The sequence below is a fragment of the Mauremys mutica genome, chromosome 10 (genome assembly GCF_020497125.1).
Source record: "Mauremys mutica isolate MM-2020 ecotype Southern chromosome 10, ASM2049712v1, whole genome shotgun sequence".
NCBI lineage: Eukaryota > Metazoa > Chordata > Testudines > Geoemydidae > Mauremys > Mauremys mutica.
This window is the reverse complement of record NC_059081.1, coordinates 39,429,707-39,445,097: the sequence shown is the minus strand read 5'-3', so window position 1 is coordinate 39,445,097 and position 15,391 is coordinate 39,429,707. Positions and strand designations below refer to the sequence as shown.

At 42.1% G+C, this 15,391-nt stretch overlaps 1 protein-coding gene across 9 annotated transcripts in view; it reads right to left on the bottom strand.

Moving 5' to 3' along the window:
* The window catches only part of PDK1 (pyruvate dehydrogenase kinase 1), a 28,959-nt gene extending 13,825 nt beyond the window's left edge, over positions 1-15,134 (bottom strand). For 5 of the 9 annotated variants that reach the window (XM_045032751.1, XM_045032753.1, XR_006582704.1 and 2 more), the window contains exons 1-4: positions 14,346-15,131; positions 8,293-8,434; positions 1,365-1,436; positions 112-296 (exon numbers count right to left, since the gene is read on the bottom strand). In XM_045032751.1, the coding sequence (XP_044888686.1) occupies positions 112-296; positions 1,365-1,436; positions 8,293-8,434; positions 14,346-14,463 (517 nt within the window). In that variant the 5' untranslated portion in view covers positions 14,464-15,131. Of the gene's footprint in view, positions 1-111; positions 297-1,364; positions 1,437-8,292; positions 8,435-14,345 lie in introns of all 9 variants that reach the window. The other 4 variants (XM_045032755.1, XR_006582707.1, XM_045032756.1 and 1 more) reach the window with 3 other exon arrangements.
* Between the last annotated feature and the right edge of the window lie 257 nt (positions 15,135-15,391).

Sequence of the window (15,391 nt, the reverse complement as noted above, 5' to 3'; positions counted from 1 at the left end):
AGACGATGCTGTAAGCAGCATATTTGAGCAAATAATCAATACCTAAAGATAAATGTAAGATATACCAACACATTCCATTCATGATTTTCCCCCTTTAACAGTAGTACTTACAGTGCTGATTGAGGAGCATTCTGATTGAAATGCGACTCATGTAGAAACGATCTAAAAAATACTGCACATTCTGACAGGTCACTGGATCAACACCAAAGCTTTCCTTGTACTCAATCACACCTTGAGCCATTGTAGGAATTACATCATTGTGTCGGTTCCGGATTGTTATCACAGTATCTGTAAACCTAACATTAATGAACTGTCAATTTTTCACTTTCAAGTGAATTTAACACCCATTAAATTCCTGTCAGCAAAGGAAAGTGAAGCCCACTATTTACTGATATAGTATAGAACCAGCCTAGCAGAAAAAGATAGGTCACTCTTGAGCCTCATTTAAACTGAAATTACCAATAACGGTGCCATATATAATAGGGGGTTTTACAGATATTTTTCAGTAAGAACTGAAGTGAGACCAACAATGTTTGCACAGATCACCATGTGGCTGTCAGATGGTAACTACCTTCAGACACTGGTGACTTGAACTGGACTAAAAGTAAAAGGTTGCATGTGCCATCAGGGGCGGCTCTAGATATGTGCCTTCGGCGGCTTGCCTGCGTGAGGTCCCCGGTCCCACGGATTCGGCGGCAGTCTGCAAGAGGTCCGCCGAAGCCACGGGACCAGCGGACCCTCCGCAGGCATGCCTCTGAAGGCAACCTGCCTGCCGCCCTCGTGGCGACCGGCAGAGCGCCCCCCGTGGCTTGGCGTGCTGGTGCCTGGAGCCGCCCCTGTGTGCCATTATCTAAACCAGACCATTCTACTCATACTCACTTTCTACAATTTCACAGAAACTGAGTTTTGGGGACCAGAATTATACTTTTGGTAAATCAAACAAACAAAAGGAACATTCATTTTTCTTGATTTAGTGAAAACCTGTGAGTCATATTATGATCCGTTACTAAAAGGTCAAGGCCCTTAGGGTATGTCTACACAGCAACTAGACACCCACAGCTGGCCCATGCCAGCCGACTCGGGCTCACATGGCTATTTCACTGCTGTGTAGACTTCTGGGCTCAGGCTGGAACCCAGGCTCTAGGACCCTGCAACGTGTGAGGGTCTTGGAACTCAGGCTCCAAACGGAGCGTGGAAGTCTACACAGCCCAAGTCCTGCAAGCCCAAATCGGTGGCTTGGGCCAGACACAAGTGTCTAGTTGCTGAGTAGATATACCCTTAGAAATTTTCTTCATCTGAACCATCAATTGCCATTCATTGTTTATAAATATACATATTTTAAAGTATTTAAAAAACACACTTACCTATGAATAACTTCTGAATCTTCTGCACTTTTCTCCTTAAAGTCAAGGATTTCCTGAAGACTCTGGACATACCTAAAACATAAATCCTGTATGGTAGATTTTTGTCATGATATTCCATCTAGATCTTCTATTTTGTGAAGACATTAACAATTTTCTTTTAACATTTCTTAGCTTGTGATCAGGAACAAAAGCATAGACCCAGGGTGGCCAACCTGTGACTCTGGAGCCACACGCAGCTCTTCAGAAGTTAATATGCAATTCTTTGTATAGCACCGACTCCAGGGCTGGAGCTACAGGTGCCAACTCTCCAGTGTGCTGGGCAGTGTTCACTGCTCAACCCCCGGCTATGCCACAGGCCCTATTCCCACTCCACCCCTTCCTGCCACCTCCCCTGAGCCTGCAGTGCCCTCGCTCCTCTCCCCCTCCCTCCCAGAGCTTCCTGCATGCCACAAAACAGCTGACTGGGAGGTGCGGGGAGGAAGAGGGAGGCACTGATCAGGGCTGCAGGTGAGCGGGAGGCGCTGGGAGTGGGGTGGAGCGGATGGGGGGCTGCTGATGTATTACTGTGATTCTTTGGCAATGTACATTAGTAAATTCTAGCTCCTTCTCAGGCTCAGGTTAGCCACCCCTGGCATAGTCATGTTATAGGTAAGGTTACTAGCCCCTACTTTCAGGCACTTTCAACTTTCAAAATAATATCTTGTATGCTGAAAATGCTTTGGCTTGTTCTCCTACCAAAAGATTATTTTTTTAAGTTTGTTAAAAATTTTAATAATTCAAATGGATAAAAAAAGCATTAAAACTCAAAATCATTTAAAAATGTTTTTCACACTCGAAGAAGTTAGTCATATTTTTCTTGCACTCCATTTTGACAGCTTTATTGAGAACTACACATATGCCAAGTTTTTACAGGTTGTAACAAATTGAACATAGTGTTCTATTTACCTGGCCAATTTAAAAAACCTTTTAGGTGCAGGGTTGTACGCACACAATTTGAGACTGCTTCTCGAGGTTGTGATAACTCATAAACAAGTCAGTTTTTCTATAATATATATTAAAATGTTTTATCCTGTTCTGCTTTTTTAAATAAATTCATGAAATAAGCGACTTCCCCAATAAAATACATTCCCGTAAGTCTTTCATAATGTAACTGCTTAATTGACACATTTTTATTTTATTATATAAGCAGCCGCCCTGTCAATTTTTCACTTTCATGTGAATTTAACACTCATTAAATTCATTACAAGTTCTACCTGATTACTCCTAGATGAATTCTGCGCCACTGCACATGTGAAGAATTCATGTCCCCTGCAGATTTTTTTTTCTCCACAGAAAATACCGGTACATTCTGCTGGAGAGGCGCTGCAGTGACACCTTTCACCTACCAGGGGCTGATGTGGCAGCAAAATAGAGGGCAGCCCTCACACCATAGGAGCTAGGAGTCGATAGGGAGAGAGCAGAGGCTGCTTTTCTCACAGCAACATGCCTGTGGGGGCCAGATGAGGGGAGATAGGATATGGTGGGGATGGACAGAGTGGGGCACACAGGGCTGCTGAGGGGTCATAGACTGGGGTTCAGAAGGGCTAGTTGGGGGATAGACTGAGGCAGGGGGGAATGGGGATGCAGGGACGATGGGGGGTGGGGTGCAGGGACACATGAGGATGAGAGCAGGGGGTGCAGGGCCACATGGAGACATGGGCAGATGTACTTGGCCGAATGGGAGAGGCTAGGAGTCAACCAGACTCCCCAACTCCCTAACAATCCCTCCCCCACACCCAAAAAAACCCCCTGTTCCATACTTTTTCCACCCAACCCAACAACTCTCCAAGTTCACACCCAGGCTTCTTCTCAGCAATTTACTTCCCTCTCCTTCAGCTCCTCCATTACCCCTGACTCCCCAAAGCCTCTGAACTGCTTCTGAGGGGTGCAGAAAATACATTTCTTTGTTGTAGTTTAAATGAATTATTACTTTGGCCCAGAATTTTTAATTTTTTGGTGCAGAATTCCCCCAGGAGGACCTGATGCATCAGCAGGTTTTTAAGTGAGTAATGTTCAGTATAGCAGCTACATTTAAAACGATGAAAATTATAATGATTCATTTGCTGCAGGGCTGATCTTAAAGTCAAATTCTTCAGATGATGTTTTAAAGTGCAAAATTAGACCTGCCCCTCAAAATCCAATAAACTATCTTTATGCAGGGAAGTAAGTGGGGGTTGGGTGGAGGATAGGTTCTAAACACACCCACACACTGAAGGCAGACCCCTCCACTCACCCAACCCAGTACACAAGTAGTAACATGCTTATTGCCACATGGTGCATTAGCCCTTTAAAAAGGACGGGGCTCATTCTGACCGTCTAGACTGGCTTACCAGGTGATAGGTTTTGAAGTAGGGATCAGGTGATAATCAGGAAGCCACCCGATCCTCAGATCAGCAATGGTACTTCCCACAAAAGGGAGTCTGCTCAGTTAGAGAAGGAGAGATCTCCAGAGTACAGGAAGGCTCGTGTAACAGAGCTAGGATTAGAGAATACCTGGGAAAGGACTTTCTATAGCACCCAGAGGGAAAGACTTGGGTAGAGCTATTTGCCATGAGGGTATGGGGCCTTAAGGGAAAGAGTCTTTAGGAAACACTAGCTGAAGGACCTAGGGTTGGGAAGGACCTATTACACCCAGCCAGGGGCTGAAGGAACTGTAGAGCTGAGGAAAGACTGGTTTTGATTTAAGCTGACACTGAACTGTGATGTTGTTTTAATAAATCAGAACCGACAAAGGGACGTGTTTGCTACATGAGAGCCTATGTGTGGTTTGGGAATGAAATCCTAAACAGAGAAACAGAGGCAGTGAGTGAGCCCAAAGCCAAACCAAGTAAGCTCCTGCCATACTTACATATTTGGTATGGCTAATGCTGTGATTTATTTTAAGTGATGTATGGGGGAAATGAGCTAATCTCTTAAAGCTCTTAATCAGCAAAACAAAAACATTACTGCCAACAGAAAAGTAGTCCTATATTAAATTCATACAACACGGTACGAATAACAAACCTAAAAATGGAAAGACCTTCAGTACTGGACCATGTATTTAATCTCACTGCTAGTGCATGATTGTTCAGTATAGTAATGGTAACTTTCTGGAAAATGTCTTGAAAAACCAACTACTAATAGGGACATAACTGTCAGTTTGGGCGAACATTTATATTTGTTAAAATCAGATTTTACAAAACAAATCCAATATTTCCATGACTTATCCAATAGAAATACAGGAGATACATTTTGCAGATCATTGAAGGCTCCAAGATCTTAGAAGGGAGAGGAAGGTAAGGATCTTGGATCTTCTCTTCCCAGTGGTGAGAGAAGAGAGACAACAGAAGATACTGCAGGTAAACTGTTGGCTAGGTAAGTGGTGTAAAACAGGTTTTGTGGAACCTGGGATCACCTTCTGTGGAGAAAGAAAGATGTAGGGCTTGGACTGCCTCCAACTCAGAAGAAGGAGAACCAATCTTCTGGGGGAACAGACTAGCTAAAGTAGTTGGGAGGATGCATCTAAGGGGGTAAACACATTGCATATAATTGAGACTCTAGATAGCATGCATATAAAGAATCGAGGGGCATATGGCAATCAAATTTATTCTCCAATATACCAATGCTAGACAGCTGGGAATCAAGAAGAACTGGAAATGCTCATTTACTATCAGAAATCTGACATTGGTATTACTGAAACCTGACAGGGTGAGTCACAAGTGAAATGTTAAAATCACTGGATACACTATTTAGGAAAGAGAATCGACAGAAGGGGAGGCAGGTAGGAACCTAAATAAATATTGATAATTCAGAAGAACAGGACCTGGAATGATTATGAATTAACATTCTACCTGATAAATTACAAGATGGAGTTACTAGGTGGAAGTCCATTATAGACCCCCAAATCAGTTGAAGGAACAGAATCAGCAGCTCCTTAAATTTCTACTTATAATTTATAGAAAGAAAAATTGCATTATGATGGGGAACTTCAATACTGGAGACATAAGTCAGAGGTCTCATGTTGCCACTAGTATAACATCCTTGGATGATAACTTTAATTATGATTAAATTATAGTTGATAACTTTCTAACAAGTATTGCAAACAATTTGGGATAATTCTATACTGGACCTCATTCTGGTGGACATATATTGACTGCTGCCTTTATGCAAATGATCATGACTGAATGCCATTTATGTGCAAATAGAATAGTCCTAACCAGTAGTACCTATACTTAATGCTTTAAAAACGCCAATTTCCCAAAGTTACACAATTGCAAGCAAAATGAGTGGTAGGAAAACTGAAACCTCAAAATGTGAATGTTAATTGTGAGTTGTTTAAGAATTCTAGTTGCTCCAAAAATATAAATCCACAATCAAAGGCTTTTTAGCTTAAAACCATCCTGATTAAGAGAGGAAATGAAAGTAGCTGTTAAAAATATTATAACAAATAGGAAGGAGATAGCCATGAGTACAAACTGGCAGTTAGGAAACTGAATCTCATATCAGCTTTTCAATAATTATTGCATTGGATCAAAGAATTAAAGGACTGTGGCATAATCAATGCCACTCAGCATTATTTCATGGAAAACAGGTCTTTTCAAGCTTTAGCTAACAAAGTTATAATCTCACCCAAAATGATAAAGGTAACTGACATAATACATTTAGACTTCTGTAAGGCATGTCTCTGACTCCTACATGACATTCTTATGGAATAACTACTACACAAAATTAATGTAGTCCTTATCAAGTGGATTATAAACTAGTTAGATCACAAAATAACTATGTAAGGTGCCATCATCCAGTGGAGGTGTTTCTAATGTTGTCCCGCAGGGATCTACTAAATATATTTTTGGATTATTGATCAAGAAATCATGGCTGGTAAAATTTGCAGATGACACATTGGCCCAATAGAAAATTGAGGGGGCAGACCAGTTATACAGGTCTGGATTGCTTGGTAAGGCAGGCTCATTTGAACAACATGCATTTTAATACATCCAAATGCAAACTCACATCTAGGAACAAAGAATGTAGATCACATTTACAAAAGGGGAACTGTATCCTGGAATGCAGGGGCAGTGAAAAGGAATATGGGGTAATGGCAGATAATCAACTGACCATGAAATCTTAGGCGATGTCTACATTGTCTTGCAATTCAGACTGTGAGGGTGTGAATAACCGTGTGCACCAAAGTGCTGCTCTGTAATGTCCCCGTGTGAACACGGTGAGCGCATAATAAAAGTTCACATTAACAGGAACCTTTTAGTTCACACAAGCAGTGTCCAGACAGGGGAGTTAGACAGCAGCACTTTGGTGCACGCTGCTATTCATACCCTTGTAGTCCAAACTATAGGGGAGTGTAGACAAGCCTTGTGTGTGATGCTGTAGCTAAGAGGCTAACACACTCTTTGGATATACAACGAGTGGCCCCTACAACGCTTGTTTCCTTCTTAGGACGCTCGATTTGCATAAAGTTTGCTTGAAATCACTTCCTGAATGTGTTATACTGGTATGGAGCTGGAAGGGGTCGCTTCTGATTGGCTTGGAGGCAGTAGGGTAGCTTGTTGCCGGGTAGGGTTGCTGCTTGTTTTTGATTGGCTCCCAGCCCCGGCTCAGCCAATCAGAAACCTTGAACAGTAATTGGCTGAGGCTCAACATATATACCGTTCTCCCTGGTTTCTGAGCCTGTGTTGCCCGCATTCTGAGCAGCATATGTAAGTTTATATATTTATCTGGATGCTGTTTACAAAACACAGTGTACAATAAATACATTGATGTTGCAACATTAGTCAGCTATCAGTCATTTAGTACAAAAATCTGGGTTACTGTGGTGAAAATAGTGTATCAAGCCTTGGTTCAGGAACCAATCCCCCCTTCATACCGTTGATTCCTATAGGAAAAGCGGTTTCAACTTACAACGCAAGTCCGAGGACTCCCTGCATAAACAGGAAAATCAAGCAGGAGTGAGGAGGTGATAGTCTCACTAATGCTGCATGGAGAGATATTACTGCACCACTTCTTGTATCAACAATTCAAAAAATATGTTGAAAAATTGGAAAAGGTTTTTAAAAGAGCTAAAAGAATGACTTGAGGTCTGGAAAACATGCCTCTAGTCAGACTTTGGAAGCTTAATCTACTTATTTTCCAAAAGAAGGTTAAGAGGTGACTCAATCAGTTTATAAGTACTTAAATGAAGAGATTTCTAATGGCTGACAGCTTTTTAATCTAGCAGAAAAAGGCATAATAGCCAATGTCTGAAAGCTGAATCTAGACAAATTCAGACTAGAAATAAGGTACTAATTTAACAGTCAGGGCAATTAACCATTGGAATAATTTATCTAGGGATATGATGAATTCTCCATCACTTGAAATCTTTAAATCAAGACTAGATATCTTTCTAAAAGAAATGCTGTAATAAAACAAAAGTTATGGGCTTAATGCAGAAACTAATGGTTGAGATTCTGTTTGTTATGGAGGTCAGACTAGATCATGATGCTCCCCCCTTCTGACCTTAAAATTAGGAAACATCTTAAACATAAACAAATGTCTTTTCAATGTCTTCAACCTAGAAGGATGAATGAAATTGACTGAATATGAACTACAAACAGAAGTGAAACTGACTAGTCTGTTTTTTCTTGAAAGAAAAGCAAGGAGTAAAAACATGATGATCAGCTAGAAGTAAAATACTCAACATTCTCTCAATCTATCAATATAGACCAAGATATTTTCAAAATAGAATTTTAGATAGGAACAATCACATTCAGAAGAAATTGTTTAATGCTACCATTTAACAACTATGTATGTGAAGTTTCTTTCGCAACTGCTTAGTTTCGTAATATACTTAGTATTTCTTAGTACACTTGCACAACAATAACCCTTAAAGGTAAAATAATAAATACAAGACAGTTCTTACCAGCTCTGCACCAGCTGAACTGAAGGTGTTTTTAGCAGGTTGTCTGGAAGCAGACTTATTTCTTTCATTATGTTTGCCAATCTTACAGGCAACTCTTGTCTCAAAAACATAAACGAAGTCTTTTCACAAGCATTTTCAGATCCTAAAACCAAAATATATTTGGAAAAATCAGAATATAGTTAACATTTATAGATAGCTATTTATAGTTAACATAATATAGATCACTATTTTCCTGCACATTTTTGTGGTCTGGCTCTGAGGTTAAATTAGACCAGATTTTAACACAGGCATAACTTGGATATGACCCTTTGTATTATTTCACCTTAAAACAAAAATTGGCAGATACTAGTCATTTTGTCACTGAGGAACAATTATGTTTTAAAAGATATTTTTCACCATGAATTAAATAAGCCAGTTGCTTACAAAAAGTATTGTGGCATGGGGGAAGGGTGTCATCACATGCAACCATAAAACAATGTGGATCAACAGGATCTGAACCCTGGACCTTCACATCCCAATAAAGGCTCTATCATTAATAAAAAATTCTCTCTTTTATTGTTTTACCTCAGCATGGGAGGATGGACTAGATGATACTTGCTAGGGTACAGACCTGACACCACTGTCAGCAATAAGGTCTATAAAATGTCCAGAAACAAAGAGTGATAACTCAAGGTAAGACCAGAGCTCTTTATCGCCTATCTTCTAGATCTATGCATCTTTCCCTAAGCTAAAGGGTATGTGAATGGGCCGCATTTTCTCCAACATTTTTGCCACAATGCCCGACTTGGTATGCGATGAAACAGATAGCCTGATTCAGCTCAAATGTAGAATGTTCCTTAAAACTGGAGAACGACTCAGAGCTCTAAAATGACCAATTCCTTTTCAGACTATATCTTAAAAAAATAAACAACCAATCACAAGTTAGAGGTACTGTTTAATGGAACTGTCAAGGGATCCAATCCATGAAAAACATGCACTGTCAAACTTTATGTAGGCATAAAAACTTGCTCTTGGATGAAAACACAACAAAATATTAGTCAACGAGAATTTTCTTGAACCAACTCATCTTTCACAGGTGACACTAAATGGCACTGTTAGCTTTAGCTGAGATCATGGATCTAAAATATGGGGGTGGGAAGGGAGGGTGAGAAATCCTTCATTCCCAACCTACAGGTGTCCTTTAAAAGAAGGGTTGAAGCACATTGGCAATACAAACATGGGGCAGCTTACTTATGCGGCTAAATAAGACTTTTAAACTAGACTAGAAAAACGCTAGAAAATGTACTATAGGGAGCAATCCTGCACTGGAAGGGGGATAGACTTTGATCATCAAGTCAAATCTTTCCAACTCCAGTATTTTTGATTCCAGGACTTCAGTCTCCTGGACTGTCAGCTGGTCTTTCACAAGAACCAAACTAACGTAGTTTTTTTTTTTTAATCTATTTATCTTTTACAAGAATACTGAAAAATGGAACTCTTCTTTGCTCATGTGCAGAGTAACAATACTTTTAGTTCACACCCCTGGTATTTTTTAATTAATTATGAGAACACTTCAATCTGTAGGATGGAATAGTCAGTTTCACGTAAAATGAGTTCCTTGTCATACTTAGCAAGTTTATCACAAGAGAGATTACTAGATTTTCACTAACCCAAGGCAGTATGCAGATGAGCCAAGATGGCTCTAAAGTGACAGTTGCTTTATCAATATAACAATCCATCACATATATGTTCTCCAAACAAGCCTCAGAACATAAAACCCTGATTCTGAAATTCACTGGATGCACGCACACCACAGGGAACCCTGTCTGTGATTGAAATGGGGTGTCAAGCAAGTGCAGTTGTGCACCTATGAACAGTGAATTCCTGAATAAAGGCCTAAACCATAATAGCTCCCCATTAAATAGATCTATTCTTCCACAATGTGCACCTTCTAAGATAGTGAAAACATCAGCATTAAGATTTAAGAGACCCAATGTATTTGTAATTTACACAAGAGACAGACCCCAATCCTGTGAAATTTATGCATGTGATTAACTTTATGCACTGTGGATAGTCCCACTGACATCAACCTTTAATATCACACTGAGATACTATTTTTTTCTATAGGACTTCTTTCATCAGTCTTCAAGTTGGATGGTGCAAGGGAATGAGGCAGAGATACACAGTGAGTGACACAAAGGTTCTGTAAATCAGTGTAATAATTGGGACCAAATTTTGCCATTACTGTGTCATAAATTTGGAGGACAATATGTACTGGATGAGTGCATCTGTTAATTGAACAATGAGGATTCAAAAATCGAACAACTGCCTCAAATCCTGTGCAGTCTAACTTGGGCGTGCTGCAGAGAAACAATGCTTGCTGTAGAGAAACAATATAGTGATCATGTAATTAAAGACTGAAGTAACACCTGCAGCAGGACACAGAGTTAAGGTTATTTATAGTAGCTTAGCTATGATATCAGGATAAATCGATGATTTTAAAAAAATCTTTTATTTAAATTAGATTTATTTTTATGTTAAACTATTTAAAATTAAATGTGAAAATATGGTAAGTTTAGAACTTAGCATAGGTGGTGATAATCTATTAAAATCGCTTACATTAAATAAACATAACTAGTAGATATTTGCTGAAGTTTTAAAGACTCAGTCACTGACCTGATGAAAGCCATTGCCTAAGCATCTGGAACCAGAGTTTGTTGAAGTGCTAAACTAATTTTTTGACAGCATTAGCCTCTTCTGCAGGTGCAGAGAGAATATTTTCTTCATTTCAATTTGTTCAACTAGTTGAGTTCAATGACTAGCTAAATTCAAAGTTAACAAATTTGAGTTGAAAAAGAAGGAACTCTTGTTTTCCTCTTCAAATTTATGTATACAAACTAGGTATAAGAGGATGAGATCCACTAGTTCTAAAATCTTGAAATACATAGTGACCAGAAAATTGATTCAATTCACTAACTACAGTAATACTTCCTTTGTTAAATAAATCAGTTAATTTTAAATGCAAAACATGTTCTAATAAACTTTTTTCTTATATATCCAGCAACTACTATTTAAGGTAGTTTTATTTAAGTAATAATAAACATTTTAAAATGCTGGTTTTGTGCATTTTTAAGTGCATGTGAATTGCGACCCAAATTAAGCTGGACATAAATCGCAAGTAAAAAATTAAACAAATCTAATAACTTAAAATATGTAGTACCTAAATAAATGTATGTAAAGCTGTACAAATGCATAAATATGTTTATAGATACAGTTTATCAGTGGTTCCCAAACTGGGGTTCGTGAACCCCTGGAAGTTTGCGAAATGTTACACGGGGTTCTCGGGAAAAAATTCCCTAATGGAGGACAGAGCTGTCCATAGGGACCCCGTAGGGCCAGTAGCCCAGAGCCCCTGGACTTCCAAGAGCTAAGCAGATCAAAGCAAGCATATCTAACACACTGAGGAAATTTAAACTTCAAGACTCCTTATAAGAAACGGAAAGGGAGGTGCATATTTTTTGCTGTTTTCAAAATTAACCAGGCAGCTAGTGTTCTTCAAAATAATTTTAAAAACAATAAGTTTAAGCTTTGTTGTAACATGCGTTGTTTGCATGGACTGCTCAAGACCTGAATGCTTGTGTAGGAGGAACTCTTTAAGTTGGCTTCTTAAATACCTTCATGCTGTTTCACATCTGATACTCCTTGATGAAACATAGGAGCCTTGTCTTATAACAGGCTTATTCAAAGTGATACAAGCTACGAAAGTGAGATCTTGGAAGAGTGTTGCCGTTTTGATAATGTAATAAAATACTGTAATGGTGAATAATAATTAATAATAAACAGTGTGTAATAAGCATGTCATAAAACAATGATATTTCCAAGATCACTGCTTTTATAATTTATACTCAGGTAAAGGAGAAAATCCCAGGAAATATTCATTTTTAGAAGGAGATTCAAGAGACTTGACATTTTAGTGGAAGGGGTTCACATGTTGTTAAAGTTTGGGAACCACTGCAGTATATCTACCTGGTTAGCAAAAAGAAGCACCAAATTTAGTGTAAAAGCTTTGTTTAGTTGCAAATCAATGTGTTTTAATGGCTACTAAAATGTGAATCCGCATCTCTTTAGGACAATAACTAAAAAGTACAAAGTACAAAACAAGATTAAAATGGATTATTTAAATCAAGGCTTACTGCTTGCTGATTTAATCAACGACTAAAATCAGTGATTTAAATTGCTTTGACTTAAATCAATTCACCCTGTATGACATAATATGACTTTGTGATCTTTACTTTCTTTTAATGTAGACTTGATATGGAATATTCAAGTTTTGTGTCTGTGTGAATGGTGCAGCTTCAAAAAAGAAAACTAAGAAAATCCAGACTGAAAAAGCCATCCTACTGTAATGCATAGAGAATGTCTGATCATGTACTATTGCCAGACTCCTACCTCTGAGCACAAAATCATATCCACTACAATTTTTAGCCTCAGCAGCTGGTTTTCTAGCTTTTGAGAATCTGTCAAAAAGTTGATATATTTTGAACATTTTTTCGGGTTAGCCATGACCTTATGGACATCAGTGTTTAGACATTAATTACTGCTTTGCTGTGGGAAATATTTGCCTTGAAAGCAAATTCTCACTGTAAGGGGGAGACAGTAGTTTTTGGGCCTATATTTGTTTTAAAAAGTAACTGAGCAATATTACAATCCTTGTTCAAATATAGTATACATAGAATAATTACAAAAGCAGAAAAGAATCCTGTGGCACCTTATAGACTAACAGACGTTTTCCAGCATGAGCTTTCGTGGGTGCATACCCACTTCGTCGGATGCAAGTAGTGGAAATTTCCAGGGGCAGGTATATATATGCAAGCAAGAAGCAAGCTAGAGATAACCATGTTAGTTCAATAGAATGATTACAGTTGTTACTATGTAATGCTATAGATCATTTATCATTTTAATTTTAATGTAATAGTTTTATTTAAATTTTTTTATTATTTAGAATAGACTTTTTATATATAAAGGATACTCATTTGTCTTTACATAACATATTGTAAAATGAATAATGATGTAAAAAATGTTGAATGGATAAAGGGACCTTTAACTTTGAACAGCTGAAGGGTATCTTCTTTAACTGAAATAGTAGAAGCCTGTGTTTTTGACTCCTGATGGACAAGGGTGTTAGACCCAGTTCCCCAGGTATGTGTACTTATAATTTATCAAAGAGATGAATCTACAGAAACTGGATCCATTGCATTGTGACTTCATACCTAGACTTGATAAGGTTTCTAATGTCTGCCTCTAAGACTGTTTTGTGTGTGGCACTTCGCTCTCTAGTGGTAGACTGCAATTCTGATTTTAAAAACTCTGCAAGATATTTTGCTTTCTTGCCAGTTGTCATCCATTTATTCACTAGCGCGACAACTTTGGCCACAGCTGTACCCAGTCTCCTGATGAGGCCTCAAGCGGCAGCGCTCTATTGAATTTCAGTCCTTGCCTGGCCAAAAACCCCCTCTGATGGGCTGCCTGCCCCACCGTCCCGCTTCCTGGGGAAAGAGCAGCCAATTAGGCCTCGGGGGGAGCCAGAGTTGGGAGGTGGCGAGGGTTGGAGAGCCCAGCAACTTACTCGGGGGTCCCCTCCTGTGAGCAATGAGCCCAGTCCGCTCTCTCTATCTCTGCGGGCCTGAGAAGGGGAGGAGGGTGCAGAGCCCATACCGCTACCTACCCCCCACGCTGGAGGAGGAGAAGAGGCGCCTGGGGGCTGAAGAACCGCAGGCGCTGCCAGAGGAGCCCGGGTAAAGCCTTGGGGAGGACTGGAGTGAGCGCGGAGCAGAGGTGGAACTGGCAGCCCCCACCCCGCCAGTGGTCACATAGGCTGGAGGAGTTCACGCTGCAGCCCGGTCTCTAGGCTGGAGCCAGGGGCTCCTCTGCCCACGTGGCGTTGGTGGCGCGGTACAGCCTCCTGCCCCGGGGAGGCGGACGGGTCAGCGCAGCGCGGGCGGGCTGCGGGCGGGCGGCCTGGGACTGCGGGCGGGCGGCCTGGCGCCCCGGGCTGGGGGGAGCCTGGCACTCACCGAAGTCCAGGAACTGCTTCATGGAGAGGGGCGACGGGGAGAAGCGGGCGTAGAAATCCACCTGCTGCGGGAGGCCGGCTGGGGAGGCGCCTCTCAGCAGAGCCCGCAGCAGCCTCATGGCGGCCTCGAGACGCGGCTCCGCTCCTTTCAGCCCGGCCCGCCCGCCATTCCCGCCAGAGCAGCTGCCCGGAGCCCCGGCTCCTGCTCGGGCCGCGGCCTCCTGCGCTGCGCGTCCCTCGGAGGATCAGGCGGGCGGCGCTGCACTGAACGGGGGGCGGCAACGGGCGGCCAGGGACCGCCTCCCTCCCTGCTCGGCGCCGCGCCCCGCCGAAGGGCGGGAATGGCGCAGAGGTTTGATTAGCGGAGCCTGCTGACCTAGACCCTAGAGAGGGGCCGGGACCGCCCCCGTCTGCTACGCCAGGCAGGGAACCTGGGCTCGGCCATACAGCGAGCCCAAGCCGGGCTCGCACCTAGCCTGGACCCCCCGTAGAACTCAGCTCTGTCGCGGCTTGGCCGTGCTGGGGGCTCCTGTTGGTGCCCCACGCACCCAGGCGTGGTGCGCTGAAAGGCGTTGGATTTGCTGAGCAGCCGCCAGGCGTTTACTCTGTTGGGACGCTCCCGTGAGTTGGGTTGATCTTACAAACTTGTCCATGGGCAAGAAAGCCCTGGGGTGGAGACTGGACTCCGCAGGGGCCCCCACGAGAATGGCTGAGGCTCCCCACCCGCCCCTCTCCTGACTCCCGGAGCCTCAGCCCATCCAGCAGCGTCCCGGACAGCGGCAGCGTGGGCCCAGCGGGGCCCCTGAGCTCCTCCCCGCTCAGAGCCACGTGGTCAGGGGGCGGGGCTGCGAGCTCCAGCGGGGCCTGAGTTCCCTCCGCTCAGCCTGTAGCTCGCAGCCCCGCCCCCTGACCACGCGGCTCTGAGCGGGGCGGAGCTCAGGGGTCGGGCCTGAGACAGGCTGCGGCTGTCGAGGGAAGCTGCTGGATGCGCTGAGACTCCACGTGAGGGGGGAGCCAGGGGTAAGGGGCTGGGGGGGTTGGCCAAGG